The 24,044-nt window shown below is 45.5% G+C and overlaps 3 protein-coding genes across 4 annotated transcripts; 2 read left to right on the top strand and 1 right to left on the bottom strand.

Annotated features, from left to right (window-relative positions):
- The first annotated feature begins 192 nt into the window (after positions 1–192).
- On the top strand, positions 193–8,642 carry gpr45 (G protein-coupled receptor 45). 2 transcript variants are annotated; one of them, XM_020054613.2, is made up of 4 exons: positions 193–678; positions 4,819–5,102; positions 6,144–6,229; positions 6,333–8,642. In XM_020054613.2, the coding sequence occupies exon 4, from the start codon at positions 6,443–6,445 to the stop codon at positions 7,631–7,633; it is 1,191 nt and encodes a 396-aa protein (XP_019910172.1). In that variant the 5' UTR covers positions 193–678; positions 4,819–5,102; positions 6,144–6,229; positions 6,333–6,442; the 3' UTR covers positions 7,634–8,642. The 2 variants fall into 2 exon arrangements, with proteins under 2 accessions (XP_019910172.1, XP_010878822.1); XM_010880520.3 differs by lacking the exon at positions 6,144–6,229.
- A 3,203-nt stretch (positions 8,643–11,845) lies between these two features.
- Positions 11,846–15,399, top strand: c16h2orf49 (chromosome 16 C2orf49 homolog). Its single transcript, XM_010880518.3, has 4 exons — positions 11,846–12,021; positions 12,735–12,898; positions 13,267–13,549; positions 13,845–15,399. The coding sequence occupies exons 1-4, from the start codon at positions 11,890–11,892 to the stop codon at positions 13,899–13,901; spliced, it is 636 nt and encodes a 211-aa protein (XP_010878820.1). The 5' UTR covers positions 11,846–11,889; the 3' UTR covers positions 13,902–15,399.
- Positions 15,400–15,644: 245 nt separating this feature from the next.
- fhl2a (four and a half LIM domains 2a) lies at positions 15,645–23,543 on the bottom strand. Its single transcript, XM_010880517.4, has 6 exons — positions 23,449–23,543; positions 18,753–18,945; positions 18,490–18,664; positions 17,779–17,948; positions 17,120–17,306; positions 15,645–16,718 (listed from the first exon to the last, which is right to left on the bottom strand). The coding sequence occupies exons 2-6, from the start codon at positions 18,906–18,908 to the stop codon at positions 16,567–16,569; spliced, it is 840 nt and encodes a 279-aa protein (XP_010878819.1). The 5' UTR covers positions 18,909–18,945; positions 23,449–23,543; the 3' UTR covers positions 15,645–16,566.
- Positions 23,544–24,044: the final 501 nt, after the last annotated feature.

Below are 24,044 nucleotides of genomic sequence, written 5' to 3'. Positions count from 1 at the left end.
ACGTTTGCAAATGGTTGTGTATCACCACTGACCCTGAGAGGCGTCCGTGTGGTGCTCCAATATCTAGTGAACAGTTGTATGGCAATGCTGCCATCTACTGGGAATAACACGGTTACTGCACTCTGGACCATGACGTCAGGTCTTCCCCAGTAGTGTTGGCTCCAGTCGTCTTCGGCCTGTGCCCACCTGCACGCGAGTGTGGATGTGTGGATGTGTGTGTGTACATGTATGTATATCTACTACAGTATTTTTTTTGACTATGTTGACTACATGGATAGATGTGTGTAGTCAGTCACGATAAGTGACATTTTGACTGTTGTAGCCTATACATTTGTGAGATCTGTTTCACTCTCACTTCATTTTTGACTTAGATTTTTTCCTCAGTGAAATAACGAATTTCAGTCGGCAAGTCGATATTTCCTCTTCAAAGCAGCTCCTTTAAACCTGCGCATCGCTCAGCGGTTCGCGCGTCAGCAAGCGACTGCACACGTTTTGACTTCCGATTGTGGAATGAAGAGGGTCTTGGAGGGAAGGCTGTATGGGAGGCGGCCGAGGAATGGATGACTACCATGGACGGTGCGTCCGCCTGTAAGTCGTCTAATGACAGCAGCTTAAGGACCGCTAGACAAGCCACCTGAGACTCATCATTAGCGACTTTGTGACTCCCCGTCATCAAAGGTATGTTGTTGTTTTATTACCTGTCATTGTCTACCGTTTCCACATTGCAATGATTGCGCTCGAAATCCCGCTAATCACGAAATATGCAGGCTATTTTTGCGATATGTACAAAACCGCACCATTACATAACAAAGAATGCGTTCGAAATAGGCAATTGCTTAAATTAATTACTGAATGATTAATCAGATGTGAATCTAATCAGAATTTACGGAGGAGATAGATCGGTTGCGCATACGACGGCACGATGTGGAAATATGAGATGTCAATCAGAATCTATTTTACACACATTTAAATATGGTTATTGGTAAAGGTGAACCACGGACACATGCCACAGGCCTTTGGTTCAGGTCTGGCTCGCTCTCACATCTGACTGGATGTCTTCCATTGGAAATCATGTTTCGTTATAGCCCTTAGTGAGGCGTTTGCACAACACAGGAAGAAACAATGGTTCCGACAATAATAACAAATGCCTATTTCGACCGAAATCTGTTATATGTAACGGTACGATTTTGTCATATATGGCTTCTATTGTTCTCTCTCTCTCACTCGCTCTCTCTCACACATACACACACACACACACACACACACACACACACACACGTAAACACACACAAGTACACACACGGAGAGAGAGACTCCATGAGTACATAAACAGCTACTCTCTCAATCAATGCAGGTCTGTCGTATCCCAGCAACCATATATTGACGTGAAGAAGAGGAGGGCTAATCTCTCTGTGTTGACAGAATTATAATCTGCATTCTCATTGGCTAGTAAAGAGGGCCGAGTACCGCAAATATGTCGTCCAATGTCGTCCTAATTGGAGAGAATGCATTGACGTGAGGACCCCACGCCGTAATTGGATGCAGGGCCTTTTTGTTGTAGCTTATATAGATTTACTACACATTTCTTTATGTGGCTATAACTGAGTCGCTCGGATTCAAACTATGACTGCGTTGTAGGAGCATAGTCTGATGCTTGATATGTATAATATGTGATAACAACTGTTTTTTTTCAATACAACTCAAGTCAGTTCAGTCTTGAGCAGGTGATAATGTCTGTCTGACTGTCTGTCTGTCTGCCTGCTTTTCTGTTTGTTTGTCTGTCTGTCTTTTTGTCTGTCTGCCTGTCTGTCTGCCTGTCTACCTTCCTGTCTGTCTGTTTGCCTTGCCTGTCTGTCTGTCTGCTTGTCTGCCTGTCGGTTTGTCTGTCTACCTGTTTGTTGGTCTGCCTGCCTGTCTGTCTGTTTGTCTGTCTGTCTACCTGTTTGTCTGTTTGTTGGTCTGCCTGCCTGTCTGTCTGTTTTTCTGTCTGTCTACCTGTTTGTCTGTTTGTTTGTCTGTTGTCTGCCTGTCTGTCTGTTTGTCTGCCTATCTGACTTTGTCTGTCTGTCTGCCTGCATTCCTATCTGTCTGTCTGCTTGTCTGTCTGTCTGACAGTCTGTCTGCCTGCATTCCTATCTGTCTGTCTGCTTGTCTGTCTGTCTGACAGTCTGTCTGCCCGCATTCCTATCTGTCTGTCTGTATGCTTGTCTGTCTGTCTGTCTGACTGTCTGTCTGCCCGCATTCCTATCTGTCTGTCTGCTTGTCTGTCTGCCAGTCTGTCTGCCATCTCCATGTGTGTGACATCCTCCTGATCAGCCAGGCCAGTCTGTCCAGGATCCTGTGTTACATTATCTGATCTCTGTATATAATATCTGCTCTATATGTGATTGTAATTGTGTTAACAAACATCATTTGGAAAAGAGACACATAATCCCTGTATGAATGAAAGATTTAATAACAACAAATTAATGCAAAAATCTAAAGCACCACTTTTCCTTTTTGAAATAGATGACGAGTTCTTTAGGCAGGTAATAAACTCGGGAGAACAGACGTTCTCCTGACGTTCTCCCTCCTCCCTCATCTCTCTGTTGCCTTGACTCCTTTCCTCTAAAGTTTGAGAGTTTGCCACTTACATGTTCTCCACAATTTTGTGTTTGTGGTGTAATAATATCGGATGATTTATAAAGTAAGCATCTAAAAACGTGTCCACGTGTTTGAAAAGTGTGAAAGTACATTGAAAATTAGAAATACAATCAAATAAATAATACAAACTGGAGTCAGAGGATCCACCAGTCACATCGATGAGGATCTAACAGTCACATCGATGAGGATCTAACAGTCACATCGATGAGGATCTAACAGTCACATCGATGAGGATCCACCGGTCACATCGATGAGGATCTAACAGTCACATCGATGAGGATCTAACAGTCACATCGATGAGGATCTAACAGTCACATTGATGAGGATCTAACAGTCACATCGATGAGGATCTACCGGTCACATCGATGAGGATCTACCGGTCACAGTCGATAGGAGCTACCGGTCACATCGATGAGGATCTAACAGTCACATCGATGAGGATCTACCGGTCACATCGATGAGGATCTACCGGTCACATCGATGAGGATCTAACAGTCACATCGATGAGGATCTAACAGTCACATCGATGAGGATCTAACAGTCACATCGATGAGGATCTACCGGTCACATCGATGAGGATCTACCGGTCACAGTCGATAGGAGCTACCGTTCACATCGATGAGGATCTAACAGTCACATCGATGAGGATCTACCGGTCACATCGATGAGGATCTACCGGTCACAGTCGATAGGAGCTACCGTTCTCATCGATGAGGATCTAACAGTCACATCGATGAGGATCTACCGGTCACATCGATGAGGATCTACCGGTCACAGTCGATAGGAGCTACCGTTCACATCGATGAGGATCTAACAGTCACATCGATGAGGATCTACCGGTCACATCGATGAGGATCTAACAGTCACATCGATGAGGATCTAACAGTCACATCGATGAGGATCTAACAGTCACATCGATGAGGATCTACCGGTCACATCGATGAGGATCTACCGGTCACAGTCGATAGGAGCTACCGTTCACATCGATGAGGATCTAACAGTCACATCGATGAGGATCTACCGGTCACATCGATGAGGATCTACCGGTCACATCGATGAGGATCTAACAGTCACATCGATGAGGATCTAACAGTCACATCGATGAGGATCTAACAGTCACATCGATGAGGATCTACCGGTCACATTGATGAGGATCTTCCAGTCACAATGATGAGGCTCTAACGGTCACATTGATGAGGCTCTAACGGTCACATCGATGAGGCTCTAACAGTCACATCGATGAGGATCTATCGGTCACATCGATGAGGCTCTAACAGTCACATCGATGAGATCTACGGTCACATCGATGAGGATCTACCGGTCACATCGATGAGGATCTAACAGTCACATCGATGAGGATCTAACAGTCACATCGATAAGGATCTAACAGTCACATCGATGAGGATCTACCGGTCACATTGATGAGGATCTTCCAGTCACAATGATGAGGCTCTAACGGTCACATTGATGAGGCTCTAACGGTCACATCGATGAGGCTCTAACAGTCACATCGATGAGGATCTATCGGTCACATCGATGAGGCTCTAACAGTCACATCGATGAGGATCTATCGGTCACATCGATGAGGATCTACCGGTCACATCGATGAGACTCTAACTGTCACATTGAAGCGGTGTGCTTGTTTTCTGGGTGGGTGGACCTCATCCAACCCTTGATGCATGGTAAAATACGTCCGGACGCCCTGTTACGCTCTTTCCCAACGGCATTTTCTCAGTCCTGACTAAATGTATTCATAAAAGAGAGTAATTTCACTGCAGCACTGAATGAAATAACCAGCAAGAGACTGTTAAAGTGCTGATTTGATATGTGGGTCGCAACAGCCCCTCTCACTAAGGCAACCTTACAATATAATGTCTCAGACAATGGCAGGGAGCAGAAGGAATGTGTGTGTGTGTGTTGGGGGGTTTGCCTTGTTGCCATGGGACTGATGACCTGGTTACCTTGGCAATGATCAGTAACACTTGACACAAGGTCAGCTGTGTGAGACAGCAGCCATTATGCAATGGATCATTCATCTTTGCAAAGATTGTAGTGTCATATCAAGTAGTGATATCACACACACGCACACACACACACACACACACACACACATATTCTTATTGATTGATTAATAAATGAGCTTGATAATGTTGACACAGTGCTCCTGCCCTCCAGGTTGTCACCTGCCTGTCCGAGAGCTGTGTCATTGGGGGAATCATCATGCTTAGAAGGGCTCTCTGGACCTGGCTCTGTTTGGGGGGTTAAAGGAACCCCTCAGTGCCTCAAGATGGAGCCCTGAAAGCCTGTAGTCCTAAACCCTCTACAACGCAGAGAGAGAAAGGGTTGTAACCATGGAAACAACTGTGTGTGAGCTCTTTTGAAGATGCCACTCACTTTCATCTGGAATACATTCTGTATTGGAGCTGAACCTGAGGATTACATTTTGCCTCAGGAACAAGGTCTGTGTTTGTGTGTGTGTTTGTATCTATTTATAATGTGTGTGTGTATTGTATCAAATTATAGTGTGTGTGTGTTGCATCAATCTATATTGTGTGTGGATTTCTAAATCTGCATCCACCATTATCAACCAGCCGTCTCTTCATGTCTGGGGCAACATGGACCTTGTGCTCTGTCATTGTCCCTGGGTGTGGAGGTGCTTCTGTTGCTCCACCCGAGAGGTGGAGCAACAGATGCAGATCATGCAACAATGGAGACATGCATGCAGCCAGTCAACCAGCATATCAATTAGCCAGTCAACCAGCATATCAACTAGACAGTCAACCAGCATATCAATTAGCCAGTCAATTAGCATATCAATTAGCCAGTCAATTACCCATTCAACTAGCCTATCAACCAGCCAGTCAACTAGCCATTCAACTAACCTATCAACCAGCCAGTCAACAAGCCATTCAACTAGCCAAACAACTAGCCAGTCAATCAGCCAAACAACTAGCCAATCAACCAGCCAATCAACCAGCATATCAACTAGCCAATCAATTAGCATATCAATTAGCCAGTCAATTAGCCATTCAACTAGCCTATCAACCAGTCAGTCAACTAGCCATTCAACTAGCCAAACAACCAGCTAGTAAACCAGCCAGTCAAATAGCAACACAACTAGCCAGTCAACAAGCCAGCCAACTAACCATTCAACCAGCCTGTCAACCAGCCAGTCAACCAGCCATTCAGGCAGCATATCAACTAGCCAGTCAACTAGCCATTCAACCAGCCAATCAACTAACCAAATATCTAGCCAAAAACTAGCCAGTCAACCAGCCAGTCAACCAGCCAGTCAACCAGCCATTCAACCAGCCAATGAACCAGGGCAGTGAACCAGCCAATCAACCTGCCATTCAACCAGCATATCAACTGGCCAGTCAATTAGCCATTCAGCTAGTCATTCAACTAACCGCTCAGCTAGCCAATAGACTAACCAATCAAGTACCCAGTCAACTAGCAGTCTGCTAGCCAATTAACTAGCTTCCTTCCTTTCAGAGCAGGCCTGGTATGGACTTCACTTCCCATGACACCATCTGTATAGACAGGAAACACCATAAGGGGATGTCAGCCGTGTGATCACCCGCTGGTATGTTGTCTAACCATGGTTATTTTGATGTGTTTGGTGTGGTTTGTTTTGTTGCTCTCAAACATCAAATTTTCTTACCTGTTTAATTTTGCTCCTGTTTCAGACCTTGCCATGACTGAGGAGACCAGGAAGCGCTACTGACTCGGGAACCTTCACATTAGTACACTGTCAGACCCAGATGAGGTACTGACTCGTAGCCTGGTAACCATCGCCATGGCGTTTTGCAACGGCAGTCTCCTCACTAGGTGCGCCCCCCTGATGGAGCCGGACGAGGAGGAAGGGGTGATCATCTCCCCCCCGCCGCCCCCCTCACTGGGGGTTGGCACCACCGGCCCCATCATGCCCGCCACACTGCGTGTGACATTGGCTGCCATCATGATCTTCATGATTGCCATTGGTTTCCTGGGCAACGCCATCGTGTGTCTGATTGTGTACCAGAAGCCCGCCATGCGTTCCGCCATCAACCTGCTCCTCGCCACGCTGGCCTTCTCCGACATAATGCTGTCGCTGCTGTGCATGCCGTTCACCGCCGTTACCGTGGCAACCGCCGACTGGCGCTTCGGGGGTGGTTTCTGCCGCGCCTCCGTCATGCTTTACTGGCTCTTCGTCCTGGAGGGCGTGTCCATCCTGCTGATCATCAGTGTGGACCGCTTCCTCATAATCGTCCAGCGGCAGGACAAACTGACGCCACACCGCGCCAAGCTGCTCATCGTCGCGTCCTGGGCGCTGTCCCTCTGCGTGGCACTCCCGTCTGTGATTGGCTGGCGGGTCAGTTCGGCGGGCGCGGCGGGCATCGGCGGGGCCTGGGCGCCGCAGTGCGTCCTGGGATACAGTGAGTCGCTGGCCGACCGCAGCTACACGGTGCTGCTGGCAGTGGCCGTGTTTTTTGTGCCGTTCGGGGTCATGCTCTACTCCTACCTGTGCATCCTCAACACGGTGCGCCGCAATGCCCTACGCATTCACAACCACGCCTCCGAACAGGCCGGCCTCCCGGCCCTCAGCCAGGTCAGCAAGCTGGGTCTGACGGGTCTCCAGCGCCCCCCGCAGGTCAACGTGGACATGAGCTTCAAGACACGGGCCTTCACCACCATCCTCATCCTCTTCATCGGCTTCTCCGTGTGCTGGCTGCCGCACACCGTGGTGAGTCTGCTGGCCGTGTTCAGCCGGAGGTTCTACTTCAGCCCGGCGTTCTACCCGGTCAGCGTTGGGGCGCTTTGGCTCAGCTACCTGAAGACAGTGTTCAACCCGGTCATCTACTGCTGGAGGATCAGGAAGTTCCGCGAGGCGTGTCTGGAGTTTATGCCTAAGAGCTGCCGGCTCTGTCCAAAGTTGCCGGGCCGGAGCCGCCGGAGGGTGAAGCCCAGTAACATCTATGTGTGCAGTGAGACCCAGTCGGCGGTGTGAGGAACCAGTGGCGAAAAGCATCGCTCGTCGGCGTTGGTGTCGAGGAGCTACGGAGTACTCCACGGGCATGAAGGACCCGCTGTAACTGCTAGATGCTTCATAAAGACATTGACTTTCAGCCTTTCGGAGCAGGAGTAGAGCGGAGAGAGTACAGTTCTGTGTTTTGTCTAAGTGCTGTGGATGTTGGCGAGCTGTTAAGAGAGGTAATCTCCATCTTTGTGTGACCTGACAAGAGTGTGGAATGACGCGTAACCAGGAACAGTTTTCTGCTGAACCGTTTCTCCGGTGTTGCTATAAATGGCTCAGCACTGTTGGTTTACCCGGGTGGATGTTTCATGTCTCGTACTATATGTAAATGAAAAGTTTGGATGAACTTGTAATGATATATTGATCAATATAAAAACTGTTGTTTCAGCAAATGTATAACTGATTTAATGAATTAACTAACAAAAACAGTGAATAACAGTTGTGTTAACTATGCAGATATAGACTATGTATAAATGAAAAATAACAAATCCTGAAAACACAGTTATAACTGTTGTAAGTTGTGTAGATGCACTGTAATAGTATTGTACATTTTCATAAACCTAAAAAACGAAAAAAGAATATTGTATGTTGGGCTGGTTGACAAAGGTTCTTGAACACCGGCCAGACAACCATCACCTGCCTCTGAAGTGTCAATACGACGGTTGTGTTGCCAGGATACTAAAGACATCTGTTGACAGTAAGTTACTGAGTGTTTTAATGTGTGTAGGATCTGTAACAACTGTGCCATTTCTTCCACAGCAGAACACACAATATGTATAGCTAGTCTCCATCTGGACAGAGGTTAAACAATTCACTGAGACTTGTTTTCATCCAGCCCATCCAAGATTTTCTGATACACCTTGCACGTGAGGTCTGCTCTCGGTTTTACTGCTCTTCACACGTAACATATTGGATGTTTCCATTAATACCCAGCTGGGGACTTGTCAGGGGAGGACAGCTCTTTAATAAATCCTGGAATAAAGTCAATGGAATTCTATGGAAAATGTAACGTCTTCTTAACCATCCAACAACACTGTGCCAGACATTATTATGGATTATGTCATTATTATCTAACCCTCAGCAGCCAGCAGTGTCCAGATGAAAGATGGCCTCCAGACGACTCTGGCATCACCAAGCCTTTCCCCCATGGGCTACTCTCAGACATCATAAACCATGTCCGAGCCACCTGGGATCTGGAAACTCGAAACCAGCCTGTCCAAATACTGAATGATGATTGGCTGATAGTGTTGGTATATGCATGGAATAAGGCACAAGGGGGTTTAGTGAACAAATGACGGCTAAGAGATGTTCTTAGGTACTACGGATCACAGAGTGACAAAGCTCTTGGTTGTGCTGTATTAGCAATATATTGTGAACCCCAGCGATGACTTCTTGAAGCGGTTAACATCGTAATTAGGACAGTATGATGTCATAACCGTGGTATACAGTGTCATATACCAACACTATCAGCCAATCAGAATTCAGAATGCCTGAATACCACGGGTATGACATTACATCACCTTTTACTGTTCTAATTGCGTTGGTAACAGTTTTATAAAAGAAATCTCTCAGGAGATTGTAGTATATTCCCTTCATGATATGTTGTGCCTAAAGAACTCTCTTAGTTGTGTTATATTAGCAATTTACCACATCTTCTTGTCCCTTATTCCCTATTCCAATAATCAATTTATTCTCGAAAACTGTTGAAATTCAAAAATCGTTTGGTATAAACTTATGTATTCAGTAACAAAACATCTATATAGTTTAATAAATCCTAGCTTCTTCCACAAAGAAATCCTAAAATGGCCAGGACAATATTACTGGCATATTACAGAAGTATTGAGGAATAGATTTCAAGAAAGTGATATTTTTCACTTGAATTTGTGGTGAGTTGCAGGTGATTGCGAAATGAAAATCACTAATTCAACCATTTCAATAGAGAAAAGGAGAGATCTGGATGTTATCAAGAGGTCTAAGGCTCATGTCATCGTACAATAGGTTCAATTCACACCATCCATCGCCAACCTAAAGAAACGTGGTTGTAGGGTAGGAGACCGAGGAAGACCCTGCTGCACACACTCAATATGGTAGGAGACCCAGGAGAGGCATAAGAAAGCGTTACTGCAATTTGCCAAAACACACCTGAACATGCCAGAATCCTTCTGGGACCATCTGTGGACAGGTGATACCAAATTAGAGCTTTTTGGTAAACCTTCTCTACATGTTTAGAAAATAAAATGAAGCCTTCAAAGAAAAAAACCTGTTCCCCACAGTCAAACATGGAGGTACAGAGATATTTCAGGGAATTTGCTTTGTTCCCTCTGGCACTTGGTGGGTAATGTTGAACACAGTGTCCTCAAATGTGATGGATCTTCCAGCAAGAAAATGACCCCAAACACTGAACTTGAGAAAGAAGCCAGACGGGGTTCAAGACAAAATGCTGGACTTTTTCAATGAGCCCAGATAAAATTCTATTGAATTCTTGTGGAAGTGTCTGAAAACAGCACTTGGGAGGCACCCTTAAAATCTGGGAGAACTGGAGCAGTTTGAAGAAGAGTGAATCAAACTGCCAGTCCAGAGGGGCAGGAAGCTCATCCATGACTATAGAAAAGGTTTGAGTGCAGTTACAGTGGGGAAAACAAGTATTTGATACACTGACAATTTTGCAGGTTTTCCTTCTTACAAAGCATGTAGAAGTCTGTAAATTAAACTGAGTGACGGAATCAAAAACAAAAATCCAGAAAATCACATTGTCTGATTTTTAAGTAATTAATTAGCATTTTATTGCATGACATAAGTATTTGATAAATCAGAAAAGCAGAACTTAATATTTGGTACAGAAACCTTTGTTTGCCATTACAGAGATCATACGTTTTCTGTAGTTCTTGACCAGATGGTCATTGGCAAACTTCAGACGGGCCTGGACATGCGCTGGCTTGAGCAGGGAGACCTTGCGTGCTCTGCAGGATTTTAATCCATGACGGCATAGTGTGTTACTAATGGTTTTCTTTGAGACTGTGGTCCCAGCTCTCTTCAGGTCATTGACCAGGTCCTGCCGTGTAGTTCTGGGCTGATCCCTCACCTTCCTCATGATCATTGATGCCCCACGAGGTGAGATCTTGCATGGAATCCCAGACCGAGGGAGATTGACCATCATCTTGAATTTCTTCCATTTTCTAACAATTGCGCCAACAATTGTTGCCTTCTCACCAAGCTGCTTGCCTATTGTCCTGTAGCCCATCCCAGCCTTGTGCAGATCTACAATTTTATCCCTGATGTCCTTACACAGCTCTCTGTTCTTGGCCATTGTGGAGAGGTTGGAGTCTGTTTGATTGAGTGTGTGGACAGGTGTCTTTTATACAGGTAATGAGTTCAAACAGGGGCAGTTAATACAGGTAATGAGTGGGGAACAGGAGGGCTTCTTAAAAAAAAACTAACAGGTCTGTGGGAGCTGGAATTCTTACTAGTTGGTAGGTGATCAAATACTTATGTCATGCAATAAAATGCAAATCAATTATAAAAAAATCATACAATGTAGATTTTCTGGATTTTTGTTTTAGATTCCGTCTCTCACAGTTGAAGTGTACCTTTGTATGCTTTGTAAGTAGGAAAACCTGCAAAATCGGGCAGTGTATCAAATACTTGTACTCCCCACTATATTTCATGGGTGTCCAACCAGAGTTCCACAGAGAACTGAGTGTCTGCAGGTTTTTGGTTTTTCCTATAAATTGGTTCCCAGTTCACAGCTAAACAACCAGGTGAGGGTAGAAACTAACCAATTAGTAACCTAATTAGTCAATCAAGTACTAGGTGAGAGTGAAAACCTGCAGACACACAGCGCTCTGTGGAATAGTTTGGACACCCCAGAGTTATTTTGACCAAAGGCTGTGCCACCAAATGTTGTCTGTATGTTGTCAGTAATTTTGTGAATATCATATATGGTATATAAAATAATATATTAGATTCTAAATAAAAAAAACAAAGGTCCTATAATATTAACAATGAAATAAAAAACAGTGGAGTCCAAATCATTAGGTCAGTTTCAGCTTATCTAAGGCTAAAATAGAGATCAATCAAATCACGCCAGAAAGTTTTTCACATTTAATATTATATTGATAATTTATCGAAAAAGTAATAATAATGAAAAAAAATATTCACCATGATGATTACTCTGATTGGCGGGATACGTCACTACCAGACGTGGAGCATGCTGGGAGGTGGAAGCAAAGATGGCGAACTTCAACAACATGGGACGTGAAGGTAAAGGCACATATTTGAAGGATAGAGGCGCTTCTAATGCAGAACTCTTACTACACCCCGAACTCCTCTCTCAGGATTTTATCCAGTTGGTTCTGAAGGAGGTAAGAAACTAACCAAGACCAATAATGGTTATCTACAAAGTCAGCTAGCTACAGCAGCTAAACACAATCAATGGCTTTGATTACTCGTACCGTAGTAGTTGTTGTGTTTAATCACTACTTTAAGCCCGCATGTTTTGTTCTTGCAGCTGTTTGGTTGTCTGGGTACAGTACCAGGATCTTTAACTAACATTTGATCCATTGCTATTTTTGTAAATGACAGGAACAGTGGCAAGAGTAGAAAGTATAGCTGAATAGAAACGACAATCACGTTGGCCGTTTACAAAACCAGCGTAGAAACGCTTTAATATTTAAAGTTGATGCATAGCTAGAATTCTGAATACACGTTAGAAAATCAAAGTGTTATTAAACATAGCTTGTGGTTTTTCTACAGGCGTTAGGTGCTCCGTTGATCAACGACACATCCGTATATAATTACCACAAATGTTATGCATACAATGCTGTTCAGTGAAGTTGTTACAGTACATGGTTTGGCACATTTGTTAAGGTGATAATGCATCCAGTAACAAAATACATTTTCCAACAAAAATTATTAATTTGTTTAGTTGCCTTGTATGTCCTATACACATGACCATTAGGTAGTCCTGATCTCCCCATTTTGACATGTTTGATTCCTAGTAAATGCTTCTCTGCATTAGTATCGACTGTCATTTCTTGTCTAATGTGCGCTACGTCCTGGCCTGTGTCCCGGACAGAAAAACATAACCACCGGAGACGATGGGGGACGCGACCGGCTTACGGACCTCTACCTTCGACATGTCATCCCCCTCCCACAGAGGGCCCTGCCCAACAACCGCTGGGGGAGGAGAATGGAGCGGGCCCGCGCACGGCAGAACACGCCCAGTGGACTGAGTTGCAGGTGGGGAGAGTGGTTCTTTCTGAGTGTCAATCCCGTCTTCCAGCTTTTTGACTGGTTAAAAACACGGCAGACATTACCTAGAGACAGCGCCGGCTCTAGCCTTTTCGTGGCCCTAAGTGACCTGATTTGGGGCCCCCTCTCCCCTATTGGTCGGCGCTGTCTCTAGGTAATGTCTGCCGTGTTTTTAACCAGTCAAAAAGCTGGAAGACTGGATTGACACTCAGAAAGAACCACTAAGTGACCGCCTGTGTTGCTTATGCCCTGTAACCGGCCCTGCTTCGAGGTAGACTGCACTATCGCTTCAGATATTAAGACAAACATGATGCAAGACCTCGCTTTCTCAGTCACTGTCTCATTTCGTCCTGCAGTTCCAGTAACGACCACAGCGGGAAGAGGCCCCAGATCGTATTCGACGCCAGCCCCTCTAAAAGTGTCCCAGTCAGGCTGAAGACGCCGCAGGGTCACCCCTCAAGTTCTGGGGTGACCGACAGGCTCAAGCCACCTCCTTCCACCAACCCTTTACGCAAACTGTCCAGCACCGCTGTCACATCCACCTCGTCCTCCCCCGTCTTCGCAGGCTCCCAGAGGAACACGTGTCTGGGGAGGCCCTCCCCCACTTCAGTTCATCTCAAACGGGAAGCGGACAGCCTGGTATGATACCATAATATCCAGAGTCAATATCTTTTTATTTTTACCAACACTCGTTCTGGAGTGTTGCTAGGCGCCTGCTTGCATTCCAGATTTACATAATCTTGGCCTTTTTTTAATAGATCTTTTCTTAACCTGACCAATAGTGTTAATATTTGATAGGTCCCCACCAGGTTTGGTTGCTTTCATTGCGTATTTAACTGACATGAAGAGGTTCAGGAATGTTGTCATTGTTGATGGATCACTTTCACAGATCTGCTTTACTCAGTCTGAACTCTGAATGTCTCTGTCACCACAGGGTGAACAGAAATCTCCGGAGGTGAAGAAGAAGATCCAAAAAGTAACATGGCCCTGACCTTTGAACCTACTGAGCTGTCGTGAGCAGCTTCACACTGCAGGGGAATATCTGCCAGTTGACAACCACATGACTTCATCAGAACTGTACCTGCTGAATCCCAAATTGTCCCTCTGCCCTCCATCTGTGTGTTCACGTGCTTCTCCGCCATTTGAACAAGTGTCCCAAAGCTGAGGGAGCGAAAATTATCAAGGGTGTAGGGGGCTTATTAGACCTCCAGTGGCCCTTCCCAACATTGCTGCACCTGCTAGCAAAGTGGACCCTCATAAGGCATTTTGTTATTTCTGAGCTTGTGCACTTTCACACAAATGAATGGATCGAAGTGGTAGATTTTCTTACTCATTAATTTCTTTGTCTGATTTCAAGACTTGTACAAAATAGAATGCATCCTGAATTAGGCTTTTAATTAAGTGTTTTTCTTCTAAAACGATAAGAGATTTGTTTAATTAATTTTTTTCTTTTCTTTAAAGTGAATCATCAGTTGCATTGTTTAAGTCAGGTGTGCCCCGAAGTTGACTGGTTTACTTATCCCCTCGCCCCTCCCAAATATACCCACTGAGTTTTATAAGCAGTGTGATAACGAAGGGCAATCTGAGCAGGTCCGTGAGGACTACTGTCTTGGAGAGGGGACGTCAGGACTCTACCCACTTGGAGAGGGGACGTCAGGACTCTACCCACTTGGAGAGGGGACGTCAGGACTCTACCCACTTGGAGAGGGGACGTCAGGACTCTACCCACTTGGAGAGGGGACGTCAGGACTCTACCCACTTGGAGAGGGGACGTCAGGACTCTACCCACTTGGAGAGGGGACGTCAGGACTCTACCCACTTGGAGAGGGGACGTCAGGACTCTACCATCTTGGAGAGGGGACGTCAGGACTCTACCATCTTGGATAGGGCACGTCAGGACTCTACCATCTTGGAAAGGGGGGTCAGGATGTAGGGGCAGGGGGATGGCATCAGGGCTATGAATCTTTCAGATAGAAGCTTATGTTTGTGGGGAATGAATACACTGCTGACCCTCAAGTGTCCTTACAGTGAGTCCTCTTCCTTGGTCCTGCTGCGCCCTCCGGTGGAGCCAGGCTGAACTGCGACTCAACTGGCCTCTATGGAAAACGTCCCGAAATAACCTTTATATGCATCATAGGACCTAGCCATTTAACCTTCTATGCTGCTCCAATGCAATATATTCTGTGATGCTGCCACTTACCCGGAGGTCTTCTGCCAGCAGGTGATTCAACATTTAGTCTTCCAGGGCTGTTTCTAGAGAAGCCAGGCTGACAGAGCTTCAATTATGAAAGAAGAATATTGGGATCCCGTGATGGTTGCGCCTTCTGTACCAAATTCATGTGTTGCAAAGACAGTGGGTCCTGGCATGTTTCTGAAGGGGTTTTGATACTGTTTGTTCATTTGTGCTGTGACTTTCATGAAATGCTTAGGCTCTATGAATTGTCTGGTATGAAGTGGGTGCGTTTTAATAAAATGAAAATCGGACAATTTGCTAATGCCCAAGAAAAAGCATGCACATAATATAGGATCTGATTGGCCAACCGTTCAGCTGGAAAACCAATGTGATTGGTCAAAAGACAAACTGTGACCCCGCGACCCTTGAATTCTCCACTTAACCCGGTTGTATCTTACCCTGCTTGGGCTCGCAGTGCTGCCTGCTGCTTTAGTAAAGTCTCAGTATGGGCTTTATTAACGTGTTTCGGGTTATGTACAGTCATTCAAGGTAACAGCAATGGATGTTTTAATAGTTCTTTATTTGGAATTCAGACACAGACTTCATCCGATCCCTGGTAGTACATTAGATGGGGACAATTCTGTGTCGGCTCTTAGCTTTCTAGGCTCTATTGGGTCTGTTACCAAAGCATTTGCATCAGGTTAAACTGTAAGCAATCAGCTAGGGGTTAAACAATCAAACTGTCCTTTATAATTCTGATATTTGTCATTGTCTTTAGTAGAAGCTTTGGTTTTAGTTCCATTTGTTTAGATGTCTGTAAAGCCTGTTTTCTTAGTTATTCACATTTTAAAAACTCCACATTGACTCTGAAACGTAAACTCCAACATACACGCCACTTAATAGCTTTTCAAAACGCAAAGATAGTTCACCCAAATTATAGATTTCTTTTTCCTCAAACTGTCAGACTTATTCTATAATTTAGATGAAATATTCCTATAAATACATAAACTCTGAATATATGAATATGAATCTAAAAAGTATATAATCTATTATGACAGCAGACATTAATGGGCAAAACCTCAAACTGATAATGGATATATCAGGCCAGGGCATGCACTAAGCAATATTTTCTATTGCACAAAACACAATCAGAACTGTGACAGAACAACCTGTGATAGGCAAAATAGTATTTTAAAACTCAAACAGCATTGGGTTAGTAGCCAAATATTGTGTTTTCATGTCATAACTGAGGCTGTGTGAGAGGATCAAACGCACTGCAGTAGACCACTGGTGAGCTTGCATTGAAAATAACCTCAGTTTGGAGGGTTTCACAGTTAACCCACGACACACTGCAGTTGTTGTATCCTCTCTAACACAGCCTGACTGTTGCTGACAGTGTCACTGGGACCTGTTGTTCGCCATGATCTCTTCCCGGTTTTTCTTCTTCATCGAATCAGGTTACTCGCTAATTGCTGCCTGCCAATCAGATGTCTTTGCCGCACTCAGGGCACAGGATGTCGTCACGCTCTGTGAGGAATCCCCGGCCCACCAGGGAGACGGAGCACTTCTTACAGTTGAAGCAGTCGTTGTGCCACTGACGCTCCTCAAAAGAGATGTACTTGCTGCCACCTAGACCTGAGAGGAGTCAACAACTTATTTAAATGGACGTCCCAGAACTGAGGAGTCAATACACACTTATTTAAACGGACATCCCTGAACTAAGGAGTCCTGGACCTGAGAGGAGTCAACACACTTATTTAAATGGGAGTCCCAGACATAAAAGGAGTCCCAGAAGTCAGAGGAGTTAACCCATTTGTTCAGGTTATATCTCCATGTCCTTAAAAGTCATGTGTCAGGTAAACAGGTACACTGGATCCTACTTCATCTAATCTCACTGCAGGTTCAACACCCTTCATTGGATCATATATAATAGCCTGGTTCCTGATACGCTGCAGAGCCCCAGTCTGATGCTTGTGAGTGGTGCCTGAGGAGAGAAGGCCTGCCTGGAACCCATCTAGATGGAGCAGAGGATTTACCGCTGATGGGGGTGGTGCAGGAAGCACACTTCTTGGCGTACAGGTTGCAGAAACAGTTGAGGCAGTAGGCGAAGTCGTCCCGGGAAGTGAACCGCTGGCCCGACAGCTGCTGCTTGCAGCCCGTGCACAGGAAGCAGTCTTTGTGCCAGGGCTGGTCACGGTAGGTCACTCCGCCAGTAGTGATGGGCTAATAACACCCAGGAGAGTTAGCAACAGGGATGCACATTACACACACATGTACACACATTAACACCAGGTTCTGTGGACCAGAGACCAACAGGTTCTAGGTTCTACAGTCAACCATTTAGAAAATTGCTATTTGAATGTACACAGTAAGTGCTACTCCGTGTTCGTGTAGTCTTGCCTGGCAGACAGAACAACCCGGCTGAGTCATACTGGTTCTGATTTGACCCCCCCTGGGAAGACCAGGGGGTGTTGAGTTTTGGTCATCACTGAAGTGATCATTGAACTAAGCAGCTCAGTACGGGGGGTCCAGCTGGAACCGAGCCGTGCAGTGACGGGGGCGTTCCAGGATCAGAGGTGACTACACACACAGCTTATGTTAAAATGCTTGAGATGTTTTCCGTCAACATGACTTATATGCTCCTTCAGCGGACGGGGAAAAAACCCAGTTATTTACGCCGAGGTCACGACCCTACCTTCTTGCAGTGGACACACTGCATGGCGAACTGCTTCTCATAGCAGGGGACGCAGAAGTTGTGGTTCTCCTTGGGGATGAAGCTCTTGGTGCCGATTGGCTGCTGGCAACGCTGGCAGGTGAAGCAGGTCTCGTGCCAGCTGTTGCCCTTGTGCTCCATCTTCCGGGAGCCTACAGAAGATGGAGGTGGGGGTGCAGGGCGTGGACAGAAGAATGGGGAGAACGGTCATTTCATGAGGGGACACGGGGAGGGGAGGAAGAGTGAGAGACGGGACACAGACTCCTGGGGGTCTCCTCTGTAGCCAATCACAGAGAGGTTTTGGCCCTGGGGGTCTCCTCTGTAGCCAATCACAGAGAGGTTTCGGCACTGGGGTTCTCCTCTTTCAGTGTTTTATAACCATGCCAATAATACTTCTACTTTTACTGCGACTAATGTACTACTATTATTACTAATACTACAACTACTACCACTACTACATAATACTTACTACTTACTACTGCGTTTCAGGTTAATTCAGACTATCACCTTGGCAAAGGGAGCTGTGGTTGGCTGCTGGTGTTTGGTTCATTAAGAAGGGCAGATCTAAATTATGTCTGGAACTGTTAGAAACATTTGTGCATGAAAGAAATCTGTGTTCATGCCTGTGTGTGTGTGTGTGTGCGCGTGCGTGGATGCGTGTGTATTCGTTACATTAGGTGTGTCCGTTCCCACCTGGCATGATGGTCTTCTTGCACTGGTGGCACTTGGATGAGTACTCGTTGGAGTAGCACTCTGTGCACAGCAGCTGGTCGTCCTTGGTGGAGAAGGGCTTGTCCACCAGAGGGCGTTTGCACTGGAAACACTGGAAACACTCTTCATGCCAGTGGCGGTCCTTGTAGGACAGGTCCTATGGAGTCAACAGAGGGACAATCTGAGCACCGGACTGTACTGGTGTTTGCTAGCCTGCCGCGCACGCGAGTGTCAGTGTTCCCCACCCTGGTGTTGCAGCCGATGGGCTTCTTGCAGTCCTCGCAGGTGTTGGAGTACAGGCTCTCGTAACATTTCACACAGTACGGGTTCTCCTCCCTCAGGACGTACTTCTTCCCGAACAGGGATTCTTTACAGTAGTGGCAGTCGTAGCGCTCCGTCATCTCGGCACCGGGGGGGGGGGGGTCTCAGCCCGTCAACCTGAGGAGAGGGAGAGTTTGGGAATGTCACGTGTCCAAGTACTGGGCGAAGAGTTCATGGAAGTCATGTACACTTGGATTTGTGAATACAGTCTTTTTGTAAGTTGTCTGGGTTTATAGGATTTGGATTCCACCACAAGGGACTCAACTTGGACTCGTGGTCCAACTAACCTGACTACATCCGATACATACTGTACTTTTTAAAGCGGATTTTAGGAGTTCAGATAAACAGAAGTTACCATTGGAATAGTGTGTCTGTTGGACTTGTCTGGGTGCCAGTGTATACAGAGATATCCGGTCCCAGAGCCTGATTACGTTCTTCAGCTTTCCCTGTTGGAGAACTCTTTCATGTACGTTTGTGAAAATCGTTCTGCAGTGAACCACCAAGTATTCCGCCATCAACCAAAAGGTTCCTACCTAGAACCTGAAAGGGTTCTTCAAAGGGTCTTGCTACGGTGAACTTTTAGGTTCTAGATAACAGTTATTTAGCGTCACAGCAGAGGTGAAGCACCTTATTCATCGGTCAGTCCGAATGATCCCAGACGAGACGTTGAGGACATCACATCGCTCGCCCGCCTGTCAGCCTTTGAGCCGGGGCTATAACAGCCGACGGTCCTAGTATCAAGTTGTGCTTTTGTGTCCAGAATCTCTCTCCAGGTTTAGCGTTTAGCCTTTGTGTCTGTCAGCAGCCAGCCTTTGGTCTGTTGGTGTGACAGCCGCAGGGTGACAGGTGACAGGGATATTAATAGCTAATCTGTCAGTCATGCTTAGAGAGGGACCGGGGACCTTCGCCCCCTCACATACCAACACCCACCACGCCAACCTGCAGACTCTGTCCATCAGCACTCCTTCAGCGGGCAGCACCAAAGCCCTCGCAGTGCCACATCCCACAGTGTATGTGCGTGCGTGGGTGCGTGAATAATGTCTACTCACGGTCTGCAGCTGTTAGTGGCCCCTGATAACTCCCTGGGTCACCCCTCTTAGTGCCTGGTGTCTCAGACCAGGAGGGGGGGCTGAAGGTTTCTCGGTGTCACAAGCACACTCCTCTACACTTCAGTTTTCCCTCCTCTCTTCTTTCTCGCTTTGTCTCTCCCTCTATCTTTCTCACTAAGTTCTGACCAACTGCACAGGTTTGACCATATAAGGATGCATATAAGGATGCAGAAGAAAACAGAATTCCTCCTCCTCTTATTCTCAATGGCTTTTCCTTACAACAAAAAAATTATCTTATCCTTCTGCCCTCCTCATCTCTTTCTCTCTCTCTGTCCCTGTGTCTCTCTCATCGTTCAGTCTTTCCCTGTACCCGCCCCTTTTCTGTTTCTCGTTGTTCTTCGCACTTGCATGTCTGACCAGTCTTTTGGTTTGCATTTCCCAATTTCCTGAGTCAGTCCCTCTCCTCTCTCTGAAGTTAGCCCCCTGTAGAATCCTGCAGGTTCCCTGGTATCATAATGATCTGTGTTCGAACAGTAATAACATCAGATACACCTCTTACTCAGGAATAGAGGATACCAGAGTCCAACCGAACTGCTCTGCTAAAGGACTAAAGAAGGGTCTTATTGTACTGGGCCTAATTGAATCAAAACATGTGGTATGGGGAATTTTCTGTGCTGTGCCTTCAAGTTGAAATCCTACCTACCAGTAATATTTACTCTCCCTCTGGAACCACTCGACTCTCAGTATCTCATCTCTCCCTTCTTTCTCTTTCTATTCTTCTATCATCCCTCCCCGGTCTTTTCATTTCAGTCGTTCTTCGTCTCTACTTCCTCCCTTCTCTTCTCTCCATCTCTCTCTCCCTGCCTAACACACCTAGCTTAAACTTGGATTTATCCCGTTCCTAAAATAAAAAAAGATAAACTGAAACCCCCGAAAAAAAAAACATCCAGCTATTTTAAAAAGACAGGCAGCTGTTGCGAGACTGGGCTTCTGTGCTCTCATTAATGTTACCATCCCTGCGACCACTAACGCCAAGTGATTAAAGACAGATACCACAGCCCTGACCAATGCACACAGACATGAAAGGTTGAGGAGGGCAAAGATAACCATAAGTGAAGTTCCAGAGATGTGATTCAAAGTGGTGATTCCTGTAACGTTTTTTGACGACCTAATTTTCCACCACAAAGAACAAATAAAGAATATGGTCTGCCACATTATACAGACTTGTAACTTTATTTTATCACTGTTTGCTAAAAATATTGTATTATACTTTATATATCATTGAAACGGTAGTATTAACAACTCTGCAAAACTCCTGAAAGTTAGTTGCAGTCCCTTGCTCAGGGGCACAACCGTCGACAAGGACAGTGAATTTGAAACCAGCAAACAACTCTCATCTCACTAACTTCCCTCCATAGTTGTAGTCCTTGCTGTGGGGCAGAAAAATATACTGAGTGAATCCTTTCAACACGTCTTTATCTGTCGATGATTGGATAGTATGTTTAGGGGCTGTCTGCGCTATGGTGACGTGGGTTGGCTCTAGTGGTGTAATGTAATGCTTGAGTAACCATCAGGTACTTAGAGATACACACACACACACATACAGCCAGCCACACACATTAAATATTGTCTTATGACCTTTATGAATTTAATCAGTTGAACTTGCATTACACTGCTATAAAAGTTAAAATGTCTATTATCATATTTCCATTAACAAACATAATCTTACCTGTAATTAGATTGAAATCTATGAATGTTCTCATTTTCTCAGCAGAACAACTTGTTTTTATATACATGTTTGAAAACCCCCACACCTCTCGCGTTTCTCCCCCTCCCTCAACTTTCTTCCCCACCCTTAACTTCTTAATGCCTTAATCTGCCACCTCCAACCCCCCCATTCTCCAACGCCACTCTACTCGTTCCCTCTTTTGGCACTGACAAGGGATCTATTGCACTCGGTTGTAGACTTGAGCCACAATGGAAGCGCTGGATGGCAGTGACATAGGCCCCTAATGATAGCCGGAGCTCTTTCAGGAAACTGGAATGCATTTCAGAGCCTCAAGAGAGAGACTTCAGCAGGTGGGCCATAGCTCAACGTTTCAAACTACGTCAGAAATGCAACGTCCTTCACACATTCAGCCGACGATGCGATCGGAACACGTTCGAGATTATTCCATTGGCTCCATCGCGTACCACTTTTAACTGTAAATACTGGCCATAGATACTTGGCGCATACCATAATATCTTAATCTGCTCAGTCTGACAGCACTTTGTCCACTCACACTGATAACCTCTCCAGTGGTCCGCTAGCATTAAATGCCATTGCAAAGACTCGTTCTCTCTGTGGTTAAAACCGACCACCATTGTTTAAAGTGGGCTTTCACTTCCCTCGGGAAATTGTTCTGCAGCTACCTTAAGGAAACGTCGTGACGCTGCCGTATCTATATTCAAGAGAAGTATACCGTTAATTTACATTTCCTGAAAGTACACATTGTGTTGTCAGATTGATGTTCTACCTTCCTCTACAACCGTGACAGAAACGTCTCTTCTCCCGCCTGCAGGTAGCGCATTGCTATGGCAACCTGATTCAGACAGATATGAGACTAAACCTACTGCTTCACATGCTGATATTTACTTTATTATACTTATGGATTGGTTGTAGTTTCTTAGCCACTGAGGTAAAAAAAGTATATTTTCTTGACTGAATAATTTCCTCTCATTGACACAGCAAACTTCCAGATGAGTCTGGCTTACTAAGGGACACAGAAACACATATTTGACAACTTCTTTGTCATTCATGTAATCCATCACAGCAATAGAGATGTCTCTGAACTGAGCTCAACGGATTACCTCTGGTTGAAAGTGACAGTGACAAACGTCTTCTAGAAATAGTTGTGTTTACACAGGAAGCCCTGTTCAGGTTTCCCCCCACTTTTGGTATTAACCAATCAGAACTCCAAATGCAGTCTTACCTAAATTAACACAATTGGGCTGCCTGTGTATGTTCTTCTGAGTTCTCTCTGAATGGCCTATAGTGAATCCCCCCCCCCCCCCCTTTTTTTTAAATCAAACCACATGGGAGTAATGTAGTCTGGTTAGAAATTAGTTTGCATGTCACATATCTTCACCAAAAATGCAGTCATACTAATAGCAATAAACCATAATCAGCGATGGAACAGATAGTGAGACCGAGAGAAAACAGAGAAAGGGAATAGAGATAGACGATCGGTTTAAGGAGAGAGAGATGTTCAGAGTTTAGGAGGGATTCAGTGATGTTGTTGGAGCTCAATAGAGTGGATTAGAGGGTGATAGATTCGGGGTTATTTTTAAGCGGTGACAGTTTCAGCGGGATGGAAAGAAGGGAACATTTGGAGACGGGTTAAGTAGGAAGAGAGAAAGATAGAACTACAGCAAAGGTGGAGATGAAGGAATGAGCGTGTGGGAGAATAAATGGAATGAAATGTTTCTGAAACAGAGGAGAGAGAGGGAGTGCTAGATGAAATGAAGGAGTAGTGAAGAAGGGAAGGAGTGGTAGATGGATGTTTAAGGAGTGAACAGGACTCTGCCTTACCTGTTTGCCTGTGGAGGGTGTGTTTCTGGGAAGAGTCTGGTGAGACTGAGACAGGAGATGGAGGGCATATTGTAGTCACTCCTGATTGGATTACCCAACCCACAGGCGACCAATTGTGGAGCGGGTAATGCGAAAGCTGGAAAGTGGGAGGGGACTTTTTTTTTTTTTTAATGGGCTATAAATACATTGGCCCTTAAAAGATAAAACTCTCTCTTACACACACACACACCCCCCCCACACACACGCACATATACACATTCACTCATCAGTCATTCACTCACACATTCCTTACTAACATACACACACACACACATCAACAGCTCTGTGGCCCTCTAAGGCATTGCCTGTAGTTTTCTACACACAGATAAGATCATGTCTTCATGAGTTAATAGTTTAATAAACCACCAGGTGGTTCTGAAATGTCTTCACATACCCCTGTCTCCCCCCCATCTCTTACTCCATCCCTCCTCCTGTCCCCCCCTGCCTCTGTCACCCCCTCTCATCCCCCTTTCCTTTCCCCCCTGCCTCCACCATCCCCACCCTGTCCCACAACTGTCCTGCTGTCAGATCAGGTCCATACAGCTTCCAGCGCTCAG

This window comes from Esox lucius, chromosome 16 (assembly GCF_011004845.1).
Source record: "Esox lucius isolate fEsoLuc1 chromosome 16, fEsoLuc1.pri, whole genome shotgun sequence".
Lineage (NCBI taxonomy): Eukaryota > Metazoa > Chordata > Actinopteri > Esociformes > Esocidae > Esox > Esox lucius.
The sequence above is the reverse complement of the archived record's forward strand: the minus strand, read 5'-3'. Positions and strand labels throughout refer to the sequence as shown.